Source organism: Ictalurus punctatus, chromosome 19, assembly GCF_001660625.3.
Source record: "Ictalurus punctatus breed USDA103 chromosome 19, Coco_2.0, whole genome shotgun sequence".
Taxonomy (NCBI): domain Eukaryota; kingdom Metazoa; phylum Chordata; class Actinopteri; order Siluriformes; family Ictaluridae; genus Ictalurus; species Ictalurus punctatus.
Genome location: NC_030434.2, coordinates 14,263,938 through 14,284,598, shown reverse-complemented (window position 1 = coordinate 14,284,598; position 20,661 = coordinate 14,263,938). Strand labels below are relative to the sequence as shown.

Below are 20,661 nucleotides of genomic sequence, written 5' to 3'. Positions count from 1 at the left end.
GAACTGAAAGTTGGGCAGAAGGTTTTAAACGTACAATGCTTATATGTTCATAATTAACAACCATTTCCAAAAAATAATCTAGAAATTGTTGCTGCTCCTTGAATCAGCAATAACTGGATGAAGCCATGCAGACTAAACCATTGCAGTCATGATAGTCATGAAACTCATGATAGTCAAAACTTCACTTTGAATAAGATGTCCCAGATTGGATGAAAGTGAAAGCAAATTTCAGAACAGTGAATTTGTAAAACAATGAACAATTGAAAGTGATTCAATGCTAAACATTTTCCATAAATTCTTTATATATTAAAATTGGTAGGCAGTCTGTTAGTGAGATAAGTTTCTTATCCTTCATAAAACATATGCTGTAAACCATAATTGTTTACATTATATGCAGTAAAGGAAATGATTATTGGTTTCTCATGAAGTTATTTACCTAACAATAGCTACATTAATTAGTTAATAACATTAAATGATGGCTAAATTTGCAACCAACAACTACCTACAGTGGTGCCTGAAAATTTGAGATCCTTTTAGAAGTTTGAATGTTTCTGTATAAATAGTGATTTAAAACTTCATCAGATTTTCACACAAGTCCTAAAAGTAGATAAAAAGAACCCAATTAAAATGAGACAAAAATATTACGCTTGGTCATTTATTTACTGAGGAAAATGATCCAATATTATGTTTCTGTGAGTTGCAAAAGTATGTGAACCTTTGTTTTCAGTATCTGGTGTGACCCCCTTGTGCAGCAAAACTGCACCTAAACATTTCCGGTAACTGTTGATCAGTCCTGCACATCGGCTTGGAGGAATTTTAGCCCATTCCTCAGTACAGAATAACTTCAACTCTGGGATGTTGGTGGGTTTCCTCATATGAACTACTTGCTTTAGATCTTTCCATAACATTTCTATTGGATTAAGGTCAGGACTTTGACTTGGCCATTCCAAAACATTAACTTTTACTTTCTTCTTTTTTAACCATTCTCTGGTAGAATGAGGTGTGTGCTTAGGGTTGCCGTCTTGCTGCCACTTTCTCTTGAGACAGTTCACAGACAGATGTCCTGACATTTTCCTTTAAAATTTGCTGGTATACTTCAGAATTCATTGTTCCATCAGTGAGCCATCCTGGCCCAGGTGCAGCAAAACAGGCCCGAACCATGATACTACCACCACCATATTTCACAGATGGGATAAGGTTCTTTGCTGTGTTTTCCTTTCTCCAAACATAACCCTTCTCATTTAAACCAAAAATTCTATTTTGGTCTCATCCATTCACAAAATATTGTTCTAATAGCCTTCTGGATTGTCCATGTGATCTTTAGCAACTGCAGACGTGCAGCAGTGTTCTTTTTGGAGAGCAGTGGCTTTCTCCTTGCAAACCTGCCATGCACATCATTGTTGTTCTTTGTTTTCCTGATGGTGGGCTCATGAATATTAACATTAGCCAGTGTGAGAGAGGCCTTTAGTTGCTTGGAAGTTACCCTGGGCTCCTTTGTGACCTCGCAGACTATTACACGTCTTGCTCTTGGAGTGGTCTTTGTTGGTCAACCACTCCTGGGGAGGGTAACAATGATCTTGAATTTCCTCCATTTGTACACAATCTGTCTGCCTGTAATTATTGTACTGGTTCATTGTATTGCACATGTAAGTATTGCGCTGGTTTAGTGTGTTGCACATGCAATTGTTGCACTTGTAGAGTGTATTGCACATGTAATTATTGCTCTGGTTTACTGTATTGCAAGTGTAATATGCTACCATTAAACTAATGTTAACTTAATGGTACCATGTATTTACTGTTGCTATTAATACCTGGCTGATGTATTAAAACGGCTGAAAAATAACCTTTGGAATGTTGGACATTTTTTGGATTTGGTAGTTGTAGTCTGAGTCTGCCATGTAGTAGAAAGGCGGAGCCATCATAGGGACACTGCAGCTTAAATTTTGCTATATGCCAGACACACTGAGCAAGAGTTCTTGACACTAGACCATAGATAGAAATTAGGGAAGAAACAGACGTTAGGTTGTGGAGGCTTAATGATGTGTGGTGCCGCACAGTAATATGTTGTTTCGGTTTAAGAGTGTATTTTTTTGCATTGCATGAGACTTCACACACAGCTGTACTTCAAAATTTTCCATGAATTCGCCTAGCTTTTGGTCCATTTGGCGTTCCATACTGCACATACGCTGACATGGAGGCAGAAGTGACCGTGAAAAGTAACCAACAATCATTTATCTCTTGCAGAAGCTTGAGAGTGGACATTTTTCCCACAAACAAAATATCGACCTCAAGGTGAACCAAGCCTAGAAACACAACCGAAAGTCTTAAATTGGATTATTTATTTAAAGAAAGATCAGAGCAACAGGTAAAAGAAAACTCTCGGTGACAGTATTATTTTGTGAAGCTCTGTATATTGAATGCATTTTAAAAGAACGCATGTGCTGTATTTTTACCGTCTTCATGGTGTTTAGTAAGTTTAGCATTTTTATCGTCTTTATCATGCCATGTTTTTGGTGAAATAAGGTTGCATGAATATCTTGAATTTGGTTAGTGCTCGCACTTCTGGTTCAGCGTGAGCGTCTGAGCACGTCATTCTGGGGAGGGCAATGAGATGCTGCTTATTAATGCTGCGCGTGTGACAACAGCCAGCCAGGAGCAGTCCAGACCGCCAGCGCGCGGAGGCAGCTGGGGACAAAGCGCGCGCGCGTCTACCGGCGCGAAAAAACAATGCGTGAAAAAACAGTGGCGGCGTGAAAAAGCGAGTCGGAGAGACAAACAAAGAAGATAAGCGAGGGGAGACAGAGCCGAACCCGTGGGGTTCTTTCGAGACGGCACAACGCAGACCTGAAGCGCGCACCTAAACGGCAAGGCAGCAGCAGGCACCAAGCGGCGTTGCCCTGTTTTAGGACGCTGAGAAAAAGATGACTGTTGTGCCTGGGGAGAACCTTGACGAGACCGTGGCCTTGGCCGCCCTCTGTCACGACGCTTATGAGCCCGAGAGGGCGGACCAGGAGTGCTGCGAGCGGGTGGTCATCAACGTGTCAGGCCTGCGCTTCGAAACGCAGCTCAAGACGCTCGCCCAGTTCCCAAGAACTCTGCTCGGCGACCCAAGAAAGCGGATGCGCTTCTTCGACCCGCTCAGAAATGAATACTTCTTCGACCGCAACCGGCCGAGCTTTGATGCCATCCTCTACTTCTACCAGTCGGGCGGGAGACTTCGGAGACCTGTCAACGTGCCCGTGGACATCTTCATAGAGGAGATCAAGTTTTACGAGCTCGGCGAAGAGGTCATTGAGAATTTCAAAGAGGACGAGGGTTTCATTAAAGAGGAGGAGCGCCCGTTACCGGAGAACGAGTTCCAGCGACAAGTGTGGCTGTTGTTTGAATATCCAGAGAGTTCAGGACCGGCCAGAGGGATCGCAATCGTCTCCGTGCTCGTGATTTTGATCTCCATCGTCATCTTTTGCCTGGAGACGTTGCCAGAGTTCAGGGAAGACGCCAAGTCGTACGACGTGCAACTCCCGCTAAACGGCACGGTGAGTGTGAAGAAGCCGAATCCGTTCACGGACCCATTTTTCATCGTGGAGACGCTGTGCATCATTTGGTTCTCCTTCGAGCTGGTTGTGCGCTTTTTGGCGTGCCCAAGCAAGGCGGCGTTTTTCAAAAACATAATGAACACTATCGACGTGGTGGCAATCATGCCGTACTTCATCACACTCGGCCTTGAGCTTGCCGAGCACCAAGGCAACGGGCAGCAAGCGATGTCATTGGCCATCCTGCGTGTTATCCGGCTCGTGCGCGTGTTCCGCATCTTTAAGCTCTCGCGCCACTCCAAAGGCCTTCAGATCTTGGGCAAGACGCTGCAGGCGAGCATGCGCGAGCTCGGTCTTTTGATCTTCTTCCTCTTCATTGGTGTCATCCTCTTTTCCAGCGCAGTTTACTTCGCCGAGACAGACGACCCCGAGTCAGGCTTCAGCAGCATCCCGGACGCCTTCTGGTGGGCCGTGGTCTCCATGACCACCGTGGGTTATGGAGATATGTGCCCCGTGACCATCGGAGGCAAGATCGTGGGCTCGCTGTGCGCCATCGCTGGTGTGCTCACCATTGCGCTGCCTGTACCCGTGATCGTGTCCAACTTTAACTACTTCTACCACCGGGAGACCGAGCACGAGGAGCAGCTTCAGTACACGCACGTGACGTGTGGTCAGCAGCCCCAGCAGCCGCAGCCTGGCTACGGTGATTTCGGCAGGAGCGAGAGCAAGCCTTCCCTCTCCAAATCGGACTATTTGGATTCGGAAGACGCGGACTCAATCAAGTACACAAACTGCAGTCCTCCCCATAAAGCCTACACGGGGAAACTCACAGACGTATGAGTGTAAAACACAAACACGAAAGGTGACCGCAAACACACAGGCGCATTTCTGTGAGCACAATTCCTCACCCTGAGCTCCAGCTTGATTAGATCTGGTTATCGGGCTCTGATTATCAAGCATCCTGCGCGCTAAACCGAGTCATTTTCAGTTCAAAACTCATTAGCAGGGGATTACTAAGACGAGGATGCGAAAACAGGACGGTTCGGGTCTTTCTTTCTTTCTTTCTTTCTTTCTTTCTTTCTTTCCTCATATTTAAAAAAAAAAAACTGTCTTCCATGTTTGCGATCATCGACATTAAAAAGAAAGAGACTGCATCTCTAGCCTCAAAATATAGCCTAATAATATAAGAAAACAACTAGGCTAAATAAGCAAGGCCAACCTCGCGGAATAGCACTTTACTTATGTACTCTTAGTAATAAATAATTTATTAGGCTATCAGCTTCGGTGGTATCTGGGGGTTAAAAGTTTACATATGATTGACATATTCGGAACAAAGCGAAAAGGACCAATATATCTAAATCATGTTATTTTTTATTATATATCTTCTACGCCTGGCGACTGCAAGGTCACTCAGTGTCGCTCTTGTTTTTGGTAATGCTCCTCTTTTTTCTTTTTTCTTTTTTCCATGGTTGTGAAGGTCAGGTGTGATTAAATATGATCAGTGGGCACTTATCGACGAGCACTTTCACTATACAGTTGTTCTCTTAATTACACTTCGTCCCATTTTAAAGCAGGTTTTAATCGCCGTTTACACTTAATTTGCCCTGTGATTACACTTCTCTCTAATTATTGCTTGTCATCCAAATATATATGTGTGTGTAGCTAAGCCAGAAAGAAGAGAGATAGTATGTAGGTCTATGGTTCTATTTCAAAGAACAAGATTAGTAGAAGCTAGGGTTTTGGTTGAGAAGATGGCAAAATATGCATCTTTACCAAAACCAGTGTGTTTGTGTGACCACGTTTCTAAACCTAGAGTGCCATCTATTGGACAAGACGGAGGGGGCGGGGTCTGACACTCTTTGGAGACGGAAGTGTTTCTATAGCAACCTTCCAGACTGTTCTGAATCTTCTGATATCAGCCAACGGCTACGTCCAAAACGGTGTACTACTGTACTAAACATGAGGCTAAGTATGGTGCCCTTTGTAGTTTTTGCATACATTTTTGTACAGTAGTATGTGCTTTGGACGTGCCTAACGTTTTGCCTTAAGTTCTTTTTTTTTTCCCTGATAGACAATGCCAGGTTGTTGTTGCTTTTAAGTTTGCTGCTTTACATAACGCCGACCGAGTAATGTAGCCTAAATAGACAAACGACATTAGATTGAAGACGCCTATCCGGCAGCTATAGACGCCCAAATAATAAAATAATTTTGCAAAGAATGTCTAAATGAAAGCAACATACAATTGTCGCTTCACTTATCAGTCTGGTTCTCGAGGATGTCAACATCAACACCGCATATATATATATATATATATATATATATATATATATATATATATATATATATATATATATATATATATATATATCGCTCGAAGCGCCACACTTCGGACAGAAACAAATGTTATGTGCACTGCAGCAAATCTGGAGACATTTTCACTTCACAACGGGTCAAAAATGAACAAATGGACAACAACAACCATCACTATGACTGGCACTTGCGTCTGTCGCGAGGAGCAGAAACCTGGAATCTTATTGGCTGGATCAGAGATTCGGCGACCATTCACTGATCAGCACCGGAGAATCATGGAACCTCTTTGATCTGCTGAACTTCTTTTCTGCTGAAGCTGTGGAGCAAATTCATACAAAAGGTGAGCTTGATTAAAGTTCTTGCACAGTCTTTGCTGAAATTAATTGTGTGTGTGTGTGTGTGTGTGTGTGTGTGTGTGTGTGTGTGTGTGTGTGTGTGTGTGTGTGTTTCCAGCTAACTGTAGCTGACTTTTTTAAAATTACATTAGCCTAAATTAAATCAAACATGCAGTCCCACTAAATTAACTTAATTGATTCAGAAATTGATTCAAAACGTATTATACATCCACATAGGCTAAGATAAAACATTGGCACCATTCCTGATGTAAACACTAGATGGAAGCATTTACTAAATTTATACTACTAAGTGTATGTCCTTCATGCACAGTTTCAAGTTCTCCTTGGACATGTCATACCTGATCCAGTTTATAAAGGGATATGCAATGCTCTGATTATCTGGATCAGTTAAGTAGGAAGCCTTGGGAAAACGTGAAACTGTGCAGATTAGTGGATCAGCATGACTGGAGCTGAGAGCCCAACTTTATAAGGTAGCCTTATGTTAATGAGATCATAAAGTAACTGAAAATTGGAAAATGTTATTATTTGGTAATTTATACAGAACTGTAATAAAGAATAAAGTCTCATCTACTATGCAGCTGTGTTGAATACACCAAATGACAATAATAATAATAATAATAATAATGATGATGATAATAATAATAATAATAATAATAATAATAATAATAATAATACCCCAAATATGAGTAATCAAAATAAACAAAGGTAACATGCATACACATAAAATGCAAGTGCCTCAGTGAGCTGGTCACATTATGATATTCATGGCATCTTGAATAGATTCATTTGACATATTTAAGAATTTTGCTGCTACAATAAATCTGGCTCTTGATCACCTACACAACAAATTTCTTCTTTGTGCAATTCTTGTTTTGCAACCCATTTCATAATCATTACCAACTCCACTGCTGCATAGTGCCGTGCACGAAACCATCACTAGAGGGAGTACCTTTAATTCAGCCATTAGGGAAAATTACAGTTACACACTGCCACTTTGCACACCTGCACACCTATATTTAACAAAGATAGATTTTTTTGGATAAACGTGTGTTGTGTTTGTAATTATTTGATATCCATGAGAGCAGAGTATTTTTGTGAATTTTCTTAACAAAAGATTAAAAGCTTAAACAATAAAGACAATTTTTCACAGCCTTCTTTTCTCATATTTAACAAGGGTACCAACATTAGCGTAGGGCACTGTACATGTGCATGCATATAAATGGTTAAGAGCTGCAGAGTATGAAAGCATTTATGTAGAACATGTCATATGCTCTGGCTGTGAAGAGGAATTTTCAGTACACTACTCTTAACTTAGAAAGAATGCACATTCACAGCCCACAGATTTGATATTTTTATTTATTTATTTATTTATTTATTTATTTATTTATTTAATCTTACTTCATATTCTTGATCAGTGGCAGTGTGTAACTGTAATTTTCCCTAATCACTGAATTAAAGGTACTCCCTCTAGTGATGGTTTCGTGCACGGCACTATGCAGTAGTGTAGTTGGTAATGATTATGAAATGGGTTGCAAAACAAGAAAGGCACAGAGAAGAAATTTGTTGTGTAGGTGATCAAGAGCAAGATTTCATGTAACAGCAAAATTCTTTAATATCTGAATTAAATCTATTCTACGTGCCATGAATATCATAATGTGACCAGCTCACTGAGGCACTTGCATTTAAACTTCTGCATTTCAATTTTTTTTACTATAATGAATACATTTCAATGTGGCATGAATACTTCTCCATACCTAATGCCTTGGTTAGCTTGCCATCTTATAACAGAATTATATCCTCTATGGGCCTCACTAAGAATATGTAATGAAAACAATTTAAACACACTGTTGTGAAACACAAAACCAGCTGGCTAAGCAGAATATATCAAATTGAGCTAGCTAACTATCTGAGTTTTAGGAAACTACCATACAGTTTGAAACCAAGCTGTGGGACAGACCAAATAAAAGCTTGAATATGTGGAATTGACATGTTAGGTAAGATTAATGCCACGGAAATAATGCTAATGGCTGGTATTATTGGGTTTAGCTTTTGTTTAACTACTTTTCCCCAATGTATTAGGAATTGAGGATGATAATAAAGGATTTACTCACTAAATTATTCATGGCTTAAGTTTTATTCCGATGTGGATCTGTTTTGTCTTAACCAAATTTAGACATAAAGAGCTATTCTTGCACACACATCATAGCTTAATTAACATGTGCTTAAATATTAACATAATGTAACATAATGTAACATAATGTAATGTAAGCTACTATTGTTTAAGTTTATATTAATCAAAAATTAAATTCTTAAACTTTAGCAATTGTGTTGTGTTTACTGTGTACAATATACAGTATAGTGTTAGTGTAGTGATGCATTTGCTTGAACAGTGTTACATCCTGAGTCAGAAGCAGACAACCTGCCTCAGTTCAATTTATATGTGTAACAAAGCAAAACTAGTTTGGCGTAAGTTTCCGGAAAAAAAAAGACACTGGGCTGAATCATAAGCTTGACGCTTGAGCAAGTGTTACTTGGAAATGACATAGATCACAGCCTATTTAATTTCCGAAACATTACATCAGGACATTACAGGAAGGATTCCTCTGTTCACTGTATTGCATTGTATTTATGACAACAGACTGCCAGTGGATATTGTGTGTTTTTGGTAATGCACATTTAGATTGTGACCAAGAGAACAGGGTTCAGTCCTGGACTCCCACAGTCCTGCAGAGTATTCCCTACACTAAACATACCGGATTCAAGCTTACCATTACTTAATTGAAGTGTGTTTGGGTGTAGACAACCCTTGTAACACTTCAGGGTGATAGTCCTCCTTGAGTAACTGTGGTCTAGAAATAAAGGGGAAAAACCATAAACATGATCTATTCAGGCATATTTTCCATTCCATCAGCTCTAGTCGTCATAAAATGATAAATGCTAAAAGTCTAAATCACAGCACAGATGCCTGATATGGAATCCTCAGTGCGGCACAGCAGCTAGGCCATCCTTGATGATATATTGTACCGTTCAAATTCTATATGGTGGAAATAATGACAAGAGATTTAGTAATAAATCATAACAAGGTTAACTATAGCCAGTGTAATGGGATGGGTTTCACTTATCAGATTCACACTGGGTGTAACTCTCTGAAAGGCACTATGCGAGAGAGCCTAGACGGAAATTATATAATTTAATAGAGTGCACATTTTTGGTCTGTAGGCCCTTTAGTATAGGAAAGTCAATGAAGCAAATAACCTGTACCAGACAGACTTTAAAAAATAAGAACACAAAATCTAGTCATAGTTACATATTTTATCATACATTTATATATGTCCTCCATATACAGTACTGTGCAAAAGTTTTAGGCACATGCAAAGAAATGCTGTAGAGTAAAGTTGCCTTCAAAATAATGAAATTAAATGTTTCTAAATTAAAAAAAAAATACAGTAAAGAGCAGTAAATAGTAGCAAATGAAACAAAGTCAATCTTTGTTGTGACAAAAAATAAATAAATAAAAATAGTAGTCTCCGGTACAGTTAGTGCAGTTTTATAAGGAAATGAGCTGTAAGTTTTATTGAGCATTTTGCAGAACCAGACACGGTTCTTCTGGAGACTTTGACTGTCACACTCGCTTTTTATTTTTGCAGCAAAACCCAGCAGCCTTCATTGTGTTTTTTGTCTGAAATGTGTTGTCTTATGTAATATGCTGCTTTCTTTACTGACATACAAATATTTTTCTGTAACATGTTTGGAAATCTAAAATGTTTTTCATACTGCCTTGACAATGTAAAGTCATGAAATAGAAATCTATAACAAAGTTTGTACAAAAAAAAAAATAAAAAAAAAATAGGGTGCCTAAAACTTTTCCACAGTACTGTATGTCATCAGCAGCTTTTATGAAAATTAATAAAACACAAATAAATATAAAAATAATATGCAATTAGTGATAATTTGATTGCACAAACAGACATGAATAAAAACCCAACCATTATATTTAAATACAGATGTTATTTTAGGAAGTAACATATGAACACAAAATCCAGCTGCACCCACAGATGTGATCATGCATGTACTCTATATATGTGCTCTGTGCAGTCAAATCCAGAATTATTGTCACCCTTCAAGAAAAGGTTTTTTTATTTATTTATTTTTTTTTAAATTAACAGAGCATTAGAGCTCATACATATGTGGACATTGTAGAGTATATCAAACATAAAGTGTTTTCTTAAGTAATACCCATTTTTCATCAATTCAGCTCTTTATTACTAGTAAATAATTTTTTTCATAAATAAATTATACAGCATCTGCTAATAATTGCTTTGTCATTTTCTGTTTGCACTCATTTCCCTTTTCTAATTTAGTCATAGTGCAGTGATGCACAGTGGGTTGGACAAGTGAAGGCACAAAATCAGTGGGCTGCAATAAATAAATAAATAAATAAATAAATAAATAAATAAAATATTACCAAATGGAAAAGGATCAATAGATGAACAATAAATACAATGAATTTCCAAAATGGAAAGTTATTTCAAGTGGGAATTACAGATTTATTTATGTATGTATGTATGCATGTATTTATTATTATTATTATTATTATTATTATTATTATTATTATAGTTCTAAATGTGTCACACAGAGCTATGTCTCACCTCTTAACACCCCCCTGTCTGTCAGAAATATTTCCACACATGCCAGAAGTGTTCTGTTTGTTTCCGCTGTTGTAGTGACGAATTGGCAAGGACTCCAGCTGCATAGCGGTGGACTCCTTTGTGGCATTTGTGGCTTTGTATTGTATTACAACACGTGGATGGTTGCATGGAACACAGTGGTGTCCTGCTGGCACAAGCATCAATACATATTACGCATCTTCAGGTTTCCACTATTTTTAGGAAATCATTTTACAGCATATTTACTATGAATTATAAACATGCCAGTTGTTGCTTCTGTCTTAGTCATCTTAAAGACTGCCTCAAGAAGCTATCACACTTTTAACGGATTAGTGTAAAACCATCCCCGAACGTAAAAATTAAAGCATACACAAAGTAACAAGAATTCAAGCATCAATTCAAGAACTGTGTATAAAATATATTTTAAAAAAGCAATTCACTTAACCTATAAAAAGTTTGTGTTAATATATTTATCTGTCCTCACATGGCACTAGTACACGCCAAAATGCAATACACTGGACTGAGAATGGACCTCAGCAACTAAATATTTTAACATGTTCCAACCTATTGTAGTGTATTTTAACATATATGTTATAATACATGTACAGTAAGTCACTATTCACACTATATCACCAAAAAGTTTGTGGACACCTGACCATTACACCCACTTGTGGTTTTTGCACATCTCATTCCAGATTTAGTATCAGATTTATTATAATAACCTCCACTCTTCTGGGAAGGCTTTCCACTAGATTTTGGAGCATAGCTGTGGGGATTTGTGTACTCACCTACAAGAGCTTTAGTGAGGTTAGGTACTGATTTTGGGTGATGAGGCCTGGGGTGCAGGGTACAGTCATCTTTCCAGATCATCCCAAAGGTGTTCAGTGGGTGTTCAGTTCCACTCCAACTTTGGCAGACCATGTGTTCAAGGAGCTCACTTTGTACATAGGGACATTGCCATGCTGGAACATGTTTGGGTCTCTAGTTCCCATGAAGGGAAATCTTAAATCTGCAGCATATAAAGACATTCTAGAAAATTGTGTGTTTCCAACTTTGTGGTGACAGTTTGGGGAAGAACAACATATGGGTATGATGGTAAGGTGTCCATAAACTTTTGGCCACATGCAAACATTAGTCATTTAGGAAATGCTTAAATGTTTTTCACACATTTTCCTACGCTCATATATGAGCAAAAAATACACTAACTATGCCGTTGTAGTCTCTTAATAGCACAACTAATTCGCTAATATTTTATATTCTTGCTAAATTTTGAGGTGTTTTCCATGACTAGAAATCTAGTCTATACAACTCCAAGATGCATCATATACCTTCATTTTATTATAAGAAAGATGGACAATTCTGTGGTCTAGTAAGTATTGTGTGATGAGCATTTTCTTTATAATTTGTACTAGGTTTTCTAATTGGAAACAAACTCACATTTTTAATGTTGGAATAATAGGAGTAGAACAGTGTGGAAAAACTCACAGTATGATGAAAGATATTTAATACAGTTAAGTTTCATGACAGTGTCTCTGAAGCCCAACATTTTCAAACGTCAATTCAAGTTCACTGTTACATTGAGAAATAGACTCATTTTATAGCTCACTGTAGCTTTAAGATTAATCTTTGTTTGCTAACTAACAGTGTTGGCAGTGGGACTGAATGTAATTGTTAAATGGCCATTTAACAGGTGATAAAACAATGTAGCGTCACTGTCTAGCTAAACATGGAAAAATCAACTGTTAAAGCATACAATAAGGTTCCACGAATCAGTGAATTTGAGTTTAATGTGGGTTTATTATCAGTAATAAAGTATTCGAGGTAATCACTCAAAAAAACAACACTAATGTTGCCTAAACAATGGCCAGTAGTACTACTTGAAAATAAAGTTTGCCCTTGCCTTCTAATGCTAATTCTCTAGCCTTTGTCTAGCTGTTCAGCAATGCTAAGCTTCTTTAAAAAAACTGTAGCCTTATTTCATTATCAAGATGTCGATATGGTCCAAGCTCTTTTATCGTTTTATTCCCCTTAATTTGAAAGCCATGTGAAAGGGTCTTTTTGTGAAGATAAAACCAAATTTTCTTTCATCTGGAAGAAATGTTGTGCCTACTTCTCTGTTGTTAACAATCTCTTACAGTAACCCTAACCCGGTCAACTGACATGCTGCTGAGTGGGAAAGAGAGTTGTTGAGAACGGTCCAATCAAATGAGCTCAAAAAATATAAACTCAATATTCATTCGCTAACAACAAAAGTGGACGTGTCTGGGGTGCAATGAGCTGCGCCTCCCGAGGACAATCTGAAGCAAGCCAGTGAGAGAGCAGCTTCAAGTCACCTGCTTTTCAAAAGTTCAAGGATCAGATATAAACGAAATACAGATATAAACGAAATACAATGTTGTTTTTTTGTTTTTTTAATAAATGATAACGGGGCGCACGGTGGCTTAATGGTTAAAACGTTCACCTCACACCTTCAGGGTCTGGGGTTTGAGTGCTGCCATAGCCATATGTGCGCGGAGTTTGCATGTTCACCCTGTGCTGCGGGGGTTTCCTGCGGGGGTTTCCGGGTACTCCGGTTTCCTCCCCCAGTCCAAAGACATACATGGTAGACTGATTGGCATGTCTAACGTGTCCGTAGAGAATGAATGGATGTGTGAGTGTGTATGTGATTGTGCCCTGCGATGGACTGGCACCCTGTCCTGTCCTTGTGCCCAATGTTCCCTGGGATAGGCTCCAGGTTCCTCGTGACCCTGAAAAGGATAAGCGGTATAGAAGATGGATGGATAAATGCTAACATGACCACCAGGCGAATAGTACGACTAAGTAATTTTATTTCATGATTATTTAGCAATATATATTTAACTTATGTTTAACATGTTTAAGCAGCCTTCTTCTCTGTATAACCTGAAGGGGACAGCACCAGAGCGCCCCCCATTGACCAACCGCCACCGCTAACTAATATTAGCAGTTAGCATGTATGGCACAAAGAGGATTTTCAGGGCACAAACTCAGCAATGCATTGCATATCTGTTATTTTTTCGCAGAGTTCCATAAGTGTGTGATTAAACCGAGTAATATTTAAAACATCGAAGCAGTATATAATCAAGGCTTGAGAAAATGGCTTGACGTAGGGGCCGTACACACTCTCAAGCTTGCTCTTTGCCAGAGCAGTGGGAACATTTTGTCGGTTGCTGATGCATGCTGACAGTTCTGTGTCAGTGTTGCATTGTAGATCTCCTTAGCAGCCTTTAAAAAGGCCCATCCTGTTTGGGACAAAACAGAAAACTGACTAGTCTTTCTGAGAACATTAATCTCCTGGTAATAGTACACACAAAGCTATGCTTACACATGTAACATTCATGTAATGCTGAGATGACAACTTATCTACATATTAATAATAAATTAGCCATCAATTGTTTTCACTTTATATAATCATACTGCTCATGTTTCAGAACTGTTTACTTAGCTATAAATGGCAGGTTGTCTACATGGCCCAGGTTATTAATATCCAATAATAGGGTATATTCTCACTTTGTTGTGTTGTATGGATATGTAGATGCCTGTTGGTTTCACATAATTTCACAAAGAATCTTTCACTCATAGGCACAAACCAGACAGCCTCAACAAAAGGTGTAAACTAGACCGGAGTGGAAGCCCAGTGGTTAACCTCTTAATTACTCAACTTATTATTTATTTGTTAATCCTAATGCATTTTATTTATTAATTCTATCAATTATTTAGTAACCACAGTGACACTAGGAGAAAATGAGAGGTATGTAGTTACATGACAAATGTGTGAAACAGTGAGAACAGCTTAGACAGCTAAGTCATTCTCTCATGTCCACCTCATCCTGAGACCTTTATCTTTAGCTGAAGTTTTGAATTTGATACTTGCATATATCATTCATCATCTTCTCTTAGATGTCTATTATAAGTATGTTTTGACTTAACAGCTTTTCGGTCTTTTTCAGTGCAGGGAAATGTGTCTAAATTCTGGTCCATGATAGTGCACAATTGTTACAGCAGAGGAACACTGGGTTGATTAAAGGAAAATAAAGTGTTCCTTTAGAGTGTTTCTGTAAGACAACGTTATACAAAGGTGTATTAACCTGCATAAATCACGATGAGGTATTAGGTGTTAGGTGTCAGGTGGTGTTATACAGCTGAGTGGGAAATAGCACCTCACAAAGTTTTTTATTCGTTTTGCCCACAGCAATTTACTAACGGTTACGTATTTTTCATTAAAGATAACATAATAGTTTTTGTCCATTTATAGTATTAATGTTTATAATATTTAATGTTCATGACACAAGATAGTTCCTGTTATCAATTATGTTAACATAAGTGCAACATTTATAAACCTTCCATCACCAGTCTATCTATTTTTCTTTCTCTTGAATAATATTCTCCTATGCTGGAAAACGTAAAGTTACAGCTTTACATCTGACTGTTACTAAGCACTGACACTGGAGACTCCTTCCTGTCAGAGCTGCTTTTATAGAAAATTCATTAAGCCCTTCAGACCTATCAGTTTACGGATTTCAGCAGAACTTGGTATACATACCATGGTATATGCACTCACAGTGGCTTAAATATTTTCCAGCACATGTGTATTACTTGAGAGTTGTGTGCTTTCTATACAATTTGAAGTTGTTGTTTCCATGTCATGATAACTGTACAAACACAATACTGTGTTTCTGCTTATTTTGCTTAACTTGATGTTTTAAGTGTGCCACATAACACGGTTTGAGTGTTTTGATAACATTATATCAGTAGACTAGTGAACTCGTTTCTCCTTTTCCCCCCAGGAGCAGAATGATAAACCTTTTCCAGATCTACCAAAACGAGCAAGGAAAATCAGAGGAATCAGAACAGCCTCGCCAATGTATGGATTTGAAGATCAAATTGACCAGACAGGAGCTTCACACATCAACAATTGCATCAAATAAAGGAGTGTGAGTATGGTCATGTTCAACGGAGAACCATAAACAATTTCTTTTTGCAGGAGCTGAGAGCACCTCTAAGAATCCATGATAAAGGAATACTTTTCACCCATGGAGTCTAAGTGAATTTCAAGATGAAAAACTGATAGTCTAAAGACAGCAAGTGTTTTACACACTGAACTGAACTGGCATAGTGGAGAATTTACTTGAATAAAAGATCATATTCATATATGCTTTATGACACACTGTGTTCCTGATGTATTTTAGGCTATAAGAACAGGAGTGTGTCGGTATGAGTGCGTTTGTTTGTTCTCACAGGTACACATCAAGAATATGGCGCATACGAACGTTGCATATCACCTGCTATACCAAAATATAGAATTGCATGCTTGTAAACAGAGCATGAAAGACAAAATAATCAAAATGGCTTCAAATTTATTCAGCAAGGAATATGGGAGCAATGGCAGCATTAATCAAAAATAGTTCTGTTGTTTGACAGCTGATAGTAACATTGTTAAATCTATCTTTTTAAATTGTTTTTTTTTTTTAATTTATGAAAACCAAAATGGTTAGACTGGTGACACTTTTTTTAAACATGTCTACTGATTTTATGAAGTGATTTTTTTTCTTTCTTGTGAATGATTTTGCCTTCGAAGAGTGGATGAACATTAGAATATTCACATCATATGAACAGCCTCAGTCCCCCTTTTCAACAATGTGGCACAGGGCAAAAGCTGCAAGCTTTTGATTTCACATTATTCCTTTTTATAATGATGTGTTCATATTGTTTGAAATAACCTTCAGATCAGAATGCTGTATCACCTGTCATGTAAAACATCTACCTCAATGTCATGATCTTCATTTCTGCCAAAAGCTTCGCCCTGGGAAAGCAGCATCAGTCATGTGACTGGTCCTTCATTAAAGCAATGTGTTGTTTACTCTGCCATGCAGTCAGAAGCAGTTATGTATCATGTTCAAAAAAGCATGACTCACTTGTCCTCGTTGTCCATTCTAAACAGCTGTTGTGTCTATGCATTGCTGGCTGTTGTGTCTATACGTGTTCTCATCCATTGCCGTGCCAACTGGTATCCTGCTTGGTACAGTTATGCAAAGTCTTTAATACAATATCTAACCATGATCACCAGGTAATTAGCAGTGTAAGGGTGTAATCCATATCATATTGGTACATTTCACAGCATCCAAATGTTAAATCCTTTTTTTGGTGTGGTGTCTGTCAAGCTGCATAAATATTTCACTGTATTGTGTATATATAATCTGTTTCCATCCAAGTCTACTTTATCCATATAAAAGAGAAATCTGCAATTATAATATGCAACATCAGTTACGCAACCTTAAATCTATGGAAGAACAGTTACAATATTCAAAATGCAAATCTCTACTCACATGTCCTATACATGTTCTGCAGTAAGCACTGTTCCTTAAGCCAACTTGTTGGTAAAGTGTGTCAGTAGCCTTCCCATATGATAGAAAGAAAGAAAGAGAAATATAGTTTTTTGTCCAAGAATTTCCTTCAACTCCATAAACATGACCACATGGCAGCCAAGAACCAATGGGACTGCATGAAAGAAAGCAATAGTAGAGTAAGCCATGCATTTCAGTCATTATACATCTTGAGGTGTTCCTAGAGGAAGCAAAATGCCTTTGAATTGTTTCCTGTAAATAGGTCCTTATTATTTTTTTCTATTTAATCTGACCTATTTTGATGAAGAAGTGTTTGTTTCTGGATTTTCTGATGATTTCTTATGGACAGTGTAGATGTTTGGGATGATGATTGTTGGCTTACTGATGGCTGGCTGGCTGGCTGGATGGATAGATGGGTAAATAAATACATTTTGAAAGCAGTTATGATGTAAGGTAATTGGTATTCAGTGAACAAGTTAGTGTACAACTGTGCAAAGTACCTCATCATATTATGCATATACACTCACTCATGAGCGGATTGTGACCATAGATTTTGGTGGGGCAGGACAATATTGATAGGAATATAGCCTTAAACAAAATTCAATGAAGAGCTTAACACACTTATCACAATTTTATGCTACAGGCTACTACCTAGTAAATTTTTATATATATTCCTAACATATTAGGAAGTTGAGTGTTGTTACTGAGTCGTGTTCAAGATGTGACTGAACTTGTAACTAACTATGTAAACCCATTTTTAACAAGAGAACAAATAAATTGCAGCCTGGTCTAAAGGCCAGCGACTGCAGTATAGACGAATAGACAAACAAAATATCAAATGATACAATTCCCTTAGCTGATCAAACTGAACATCTCTGACAAAATACCTCACTTTTAATTTGCCGCATTTCTAAAGAAATTTGATCTGTTGATCGTTCAGATGCGCACATGTTATGATCATGGCTTTAATGAAATAGATTTTTATTGGATTTTTAAAATAGTTTTAAGTAATTGGTTTAATTATGATGGTTTCTGGTTGCTGATCATTAAAAATATTTGATACAGCAGGTGTGGTTCTTGTCACAGTGTGTGATAAAACACAGTAGAGGCAATATTAATAACACCTCCGACATTCATAAACAAAATGTTGAGTGTATTCCCACTGCAGGCTGTAGCACGATGATGTATTACATTAGATCCACTACTTACTGGAGGTTCTAACTCTAACCGTAAACCTAATAATTACCTTAGATGAATGTCAGCACACGCGTGTTACAACATCCAGTATGTAGTGGATCTAATCCAATACGTCTTTGCGCTACAGGCTGCAGTGAGGACCTCTTGAAGATGCTTATAGAGCGAGTATGGGGCAGTGACTTCTTCCCCAGTAGGCCCCTGTTAGTGCTTGTTGTAGTTCCCATTTTGAGCACTAGGTGTAATATTAACCCTATGTAGATAAACAAGGCAGTGAGCACACCGTTCCATGATTACACAACATCTAGAAAGAAGAGCAAATCAGCGGAATGTCAGCTTATATATGTATCAAATAACAACATTTTAAAAAATGTTGGCCACTTAAACAAGGTAATTAGTATTTCAACAGAAGTTAAAATGTATGGGGTTGTAAATGAGGACTTTATGAAGAATAAGATTTGTTGAATGGCTGATATATGATTGGTCTCTGCCCCACCAATTTCTATGGGCAAGCCGCCACTTAACCTCACCCTATTATGCATATTACTCATAACTTTGAATAGGAAAGCTCACAATTAGCTGAATTAGAGAGTAAAGACCTTAATGTTCTTCCTTCCTGATTTTAAAAAGAACATTTGTTTGCAACATGTTCAGTGAAATACAGTGATTTAACTGCATTTGAAAATATGTGTTCTGCTGTATTCATGACATGCGTATTTGAACCTATATGAGCACAGTGCTGCATGTGAAGATGTTCTACAGTTTCAAGAACGAAATCTGATTTCATACTGGACCCCACACACATCAAATATATCAAATCATGGTACTCCCTACTGTGCTACCCTCTATTTTCAAATGATTCCAGATCTTGAGGGCTGCATATATTTAACCACCACAAAATGGGATTAGCTAACTGTGATGGAGCACAGCTTTCATCAGCTACTGACTGACCCACTTATGAACAAGTAGACAGGTATTATTGTTATTATTTCAGCAACAAGTTTTAATATCACTGCTGAAGTTAGGGTGATGATTTTGTCCCACGGTGCATGTTGTCTCTTTCAGTTTTGCACAGCTCATCACCTAACGATGCTTATGTTACTGCGAGCCCTTTGGTATCAGTACACTTGAGAGACACAAGAGAGTTGGAGAGAAATTCAAGGTACTTTGATTTGAGCCTGGGTAGCATAGCCTGAACTTATCACATGTTTTTAAATGAGGACACTCAGTTCATATCACACATTCATTTGCACAGTAAATGTTCTTCAATCTGTCTGTAATGGGTATACAATTGCAGAACATTAACCATATGAATTAATAGGGATGTGCAATGCTATACTTCCATATTTATGACATGCTAATAATGATTGTACATTGTGTAGTCAGAAAGTTAGTCATATATTGAGTGTGCAATGATATATTAGTTCCTGTATATGCCATCTTGAAAAGCAAGTAGTATATTCAGGGCATATAATGTAACATTAATGTCCAGTTCATTCCCATATTCTTTTATACCATCCATATTTTCTGAATCTGTTATGAGGAATGATTTAGAGGACAAAGAGTTATGCAGATAAATATTTAGACTATATTTATAGTTAGCTATGTGCAGGTTCCTAGTTATGTATGGTGAGCAATAATGCATGTTATAACCATAAGCAAATCATAAGAACATTGTTGAACAAAAATGGTTGCGCTGCACACATTACTGCACACATGCTGTTTGGCTGTATTTGCATACATACCCTTAAATGGTGCCTTACACACAGTATATTGTGTCATATCGTTATTTAGATCTCATTACAGAATGCATTACACATAAGTAGTGTGGGTGTGTTGTTCTTTAGGTGATGTAGATCCTGTGGATTGAAAGATGGATGCTAGATGCTTTGATACCTGATATATCGTATAAACATTACAGTATGATCACAAAGTAAATAGGATATGAACATACCGAATATAAAAGTCTTCCAGGATGGTATTCTTGGAGGACGCCATGTTAAAATTTGTTCAAGGTGATATAACGAAATGTTTCCACTGAACATTAATTACAGGCCGCCATATTAAATCAAGACCTCACAATGCCTTATCATGAAACGTCTGAAGGACCAAAATGAGCAAATCGATGTCAAAACATTATAAAGAGCCAGTTTTCTAGAGGATGCTTTCGAGTTTGCTTCAGGCACAAATCAAGCAGCATAGTAAAGCAGGCAAGACCACATGCAGTCAGTTTGTAACA

General features: G+C 37.9%; 1 protein-coding gene across 2 annotated transcripts; it reads left to right on the top strand.

Moving 5' to 3' along the window:
* The first annotated feature begins 2,659 nt into the window (after nt 1-2,659).
* On the top strand, nt 2,660-17,665 carry LOC108280029 (shaker-related potassium channel tsha2). 2 transcript variants are annotated; one of them, XM_017494769.3, is made up of 3 exons: nt 2,660-4,395; nt 5,347-6,183; nt 15,672-17,665. In XM_017494769.3, the coding sequence occupies exon 1, from the start codon at nt 2,922-2,924 to the stop codon at nt 4,371-4,373; it is 1,452 nt and encodes a 483-aa protein (XP_017350258.1). In that variant the 5' UTR covers nt 2,660-2,921; the 3' UTR covers nt 4,374-4,395; nt 5,347-6,183; nt 15,672-17,665. The 2 variants fall into 2 exon arrangements, with proteins under 2 accessions (XP_017350258.1, XP_047018175.1); XM_047162219.2 differs by having other exon boundaries at nt 2,660-6,183.
* The last annotated feature ends 2,996 nt before the right edge of the window (nt 17,666-20,661 follow it).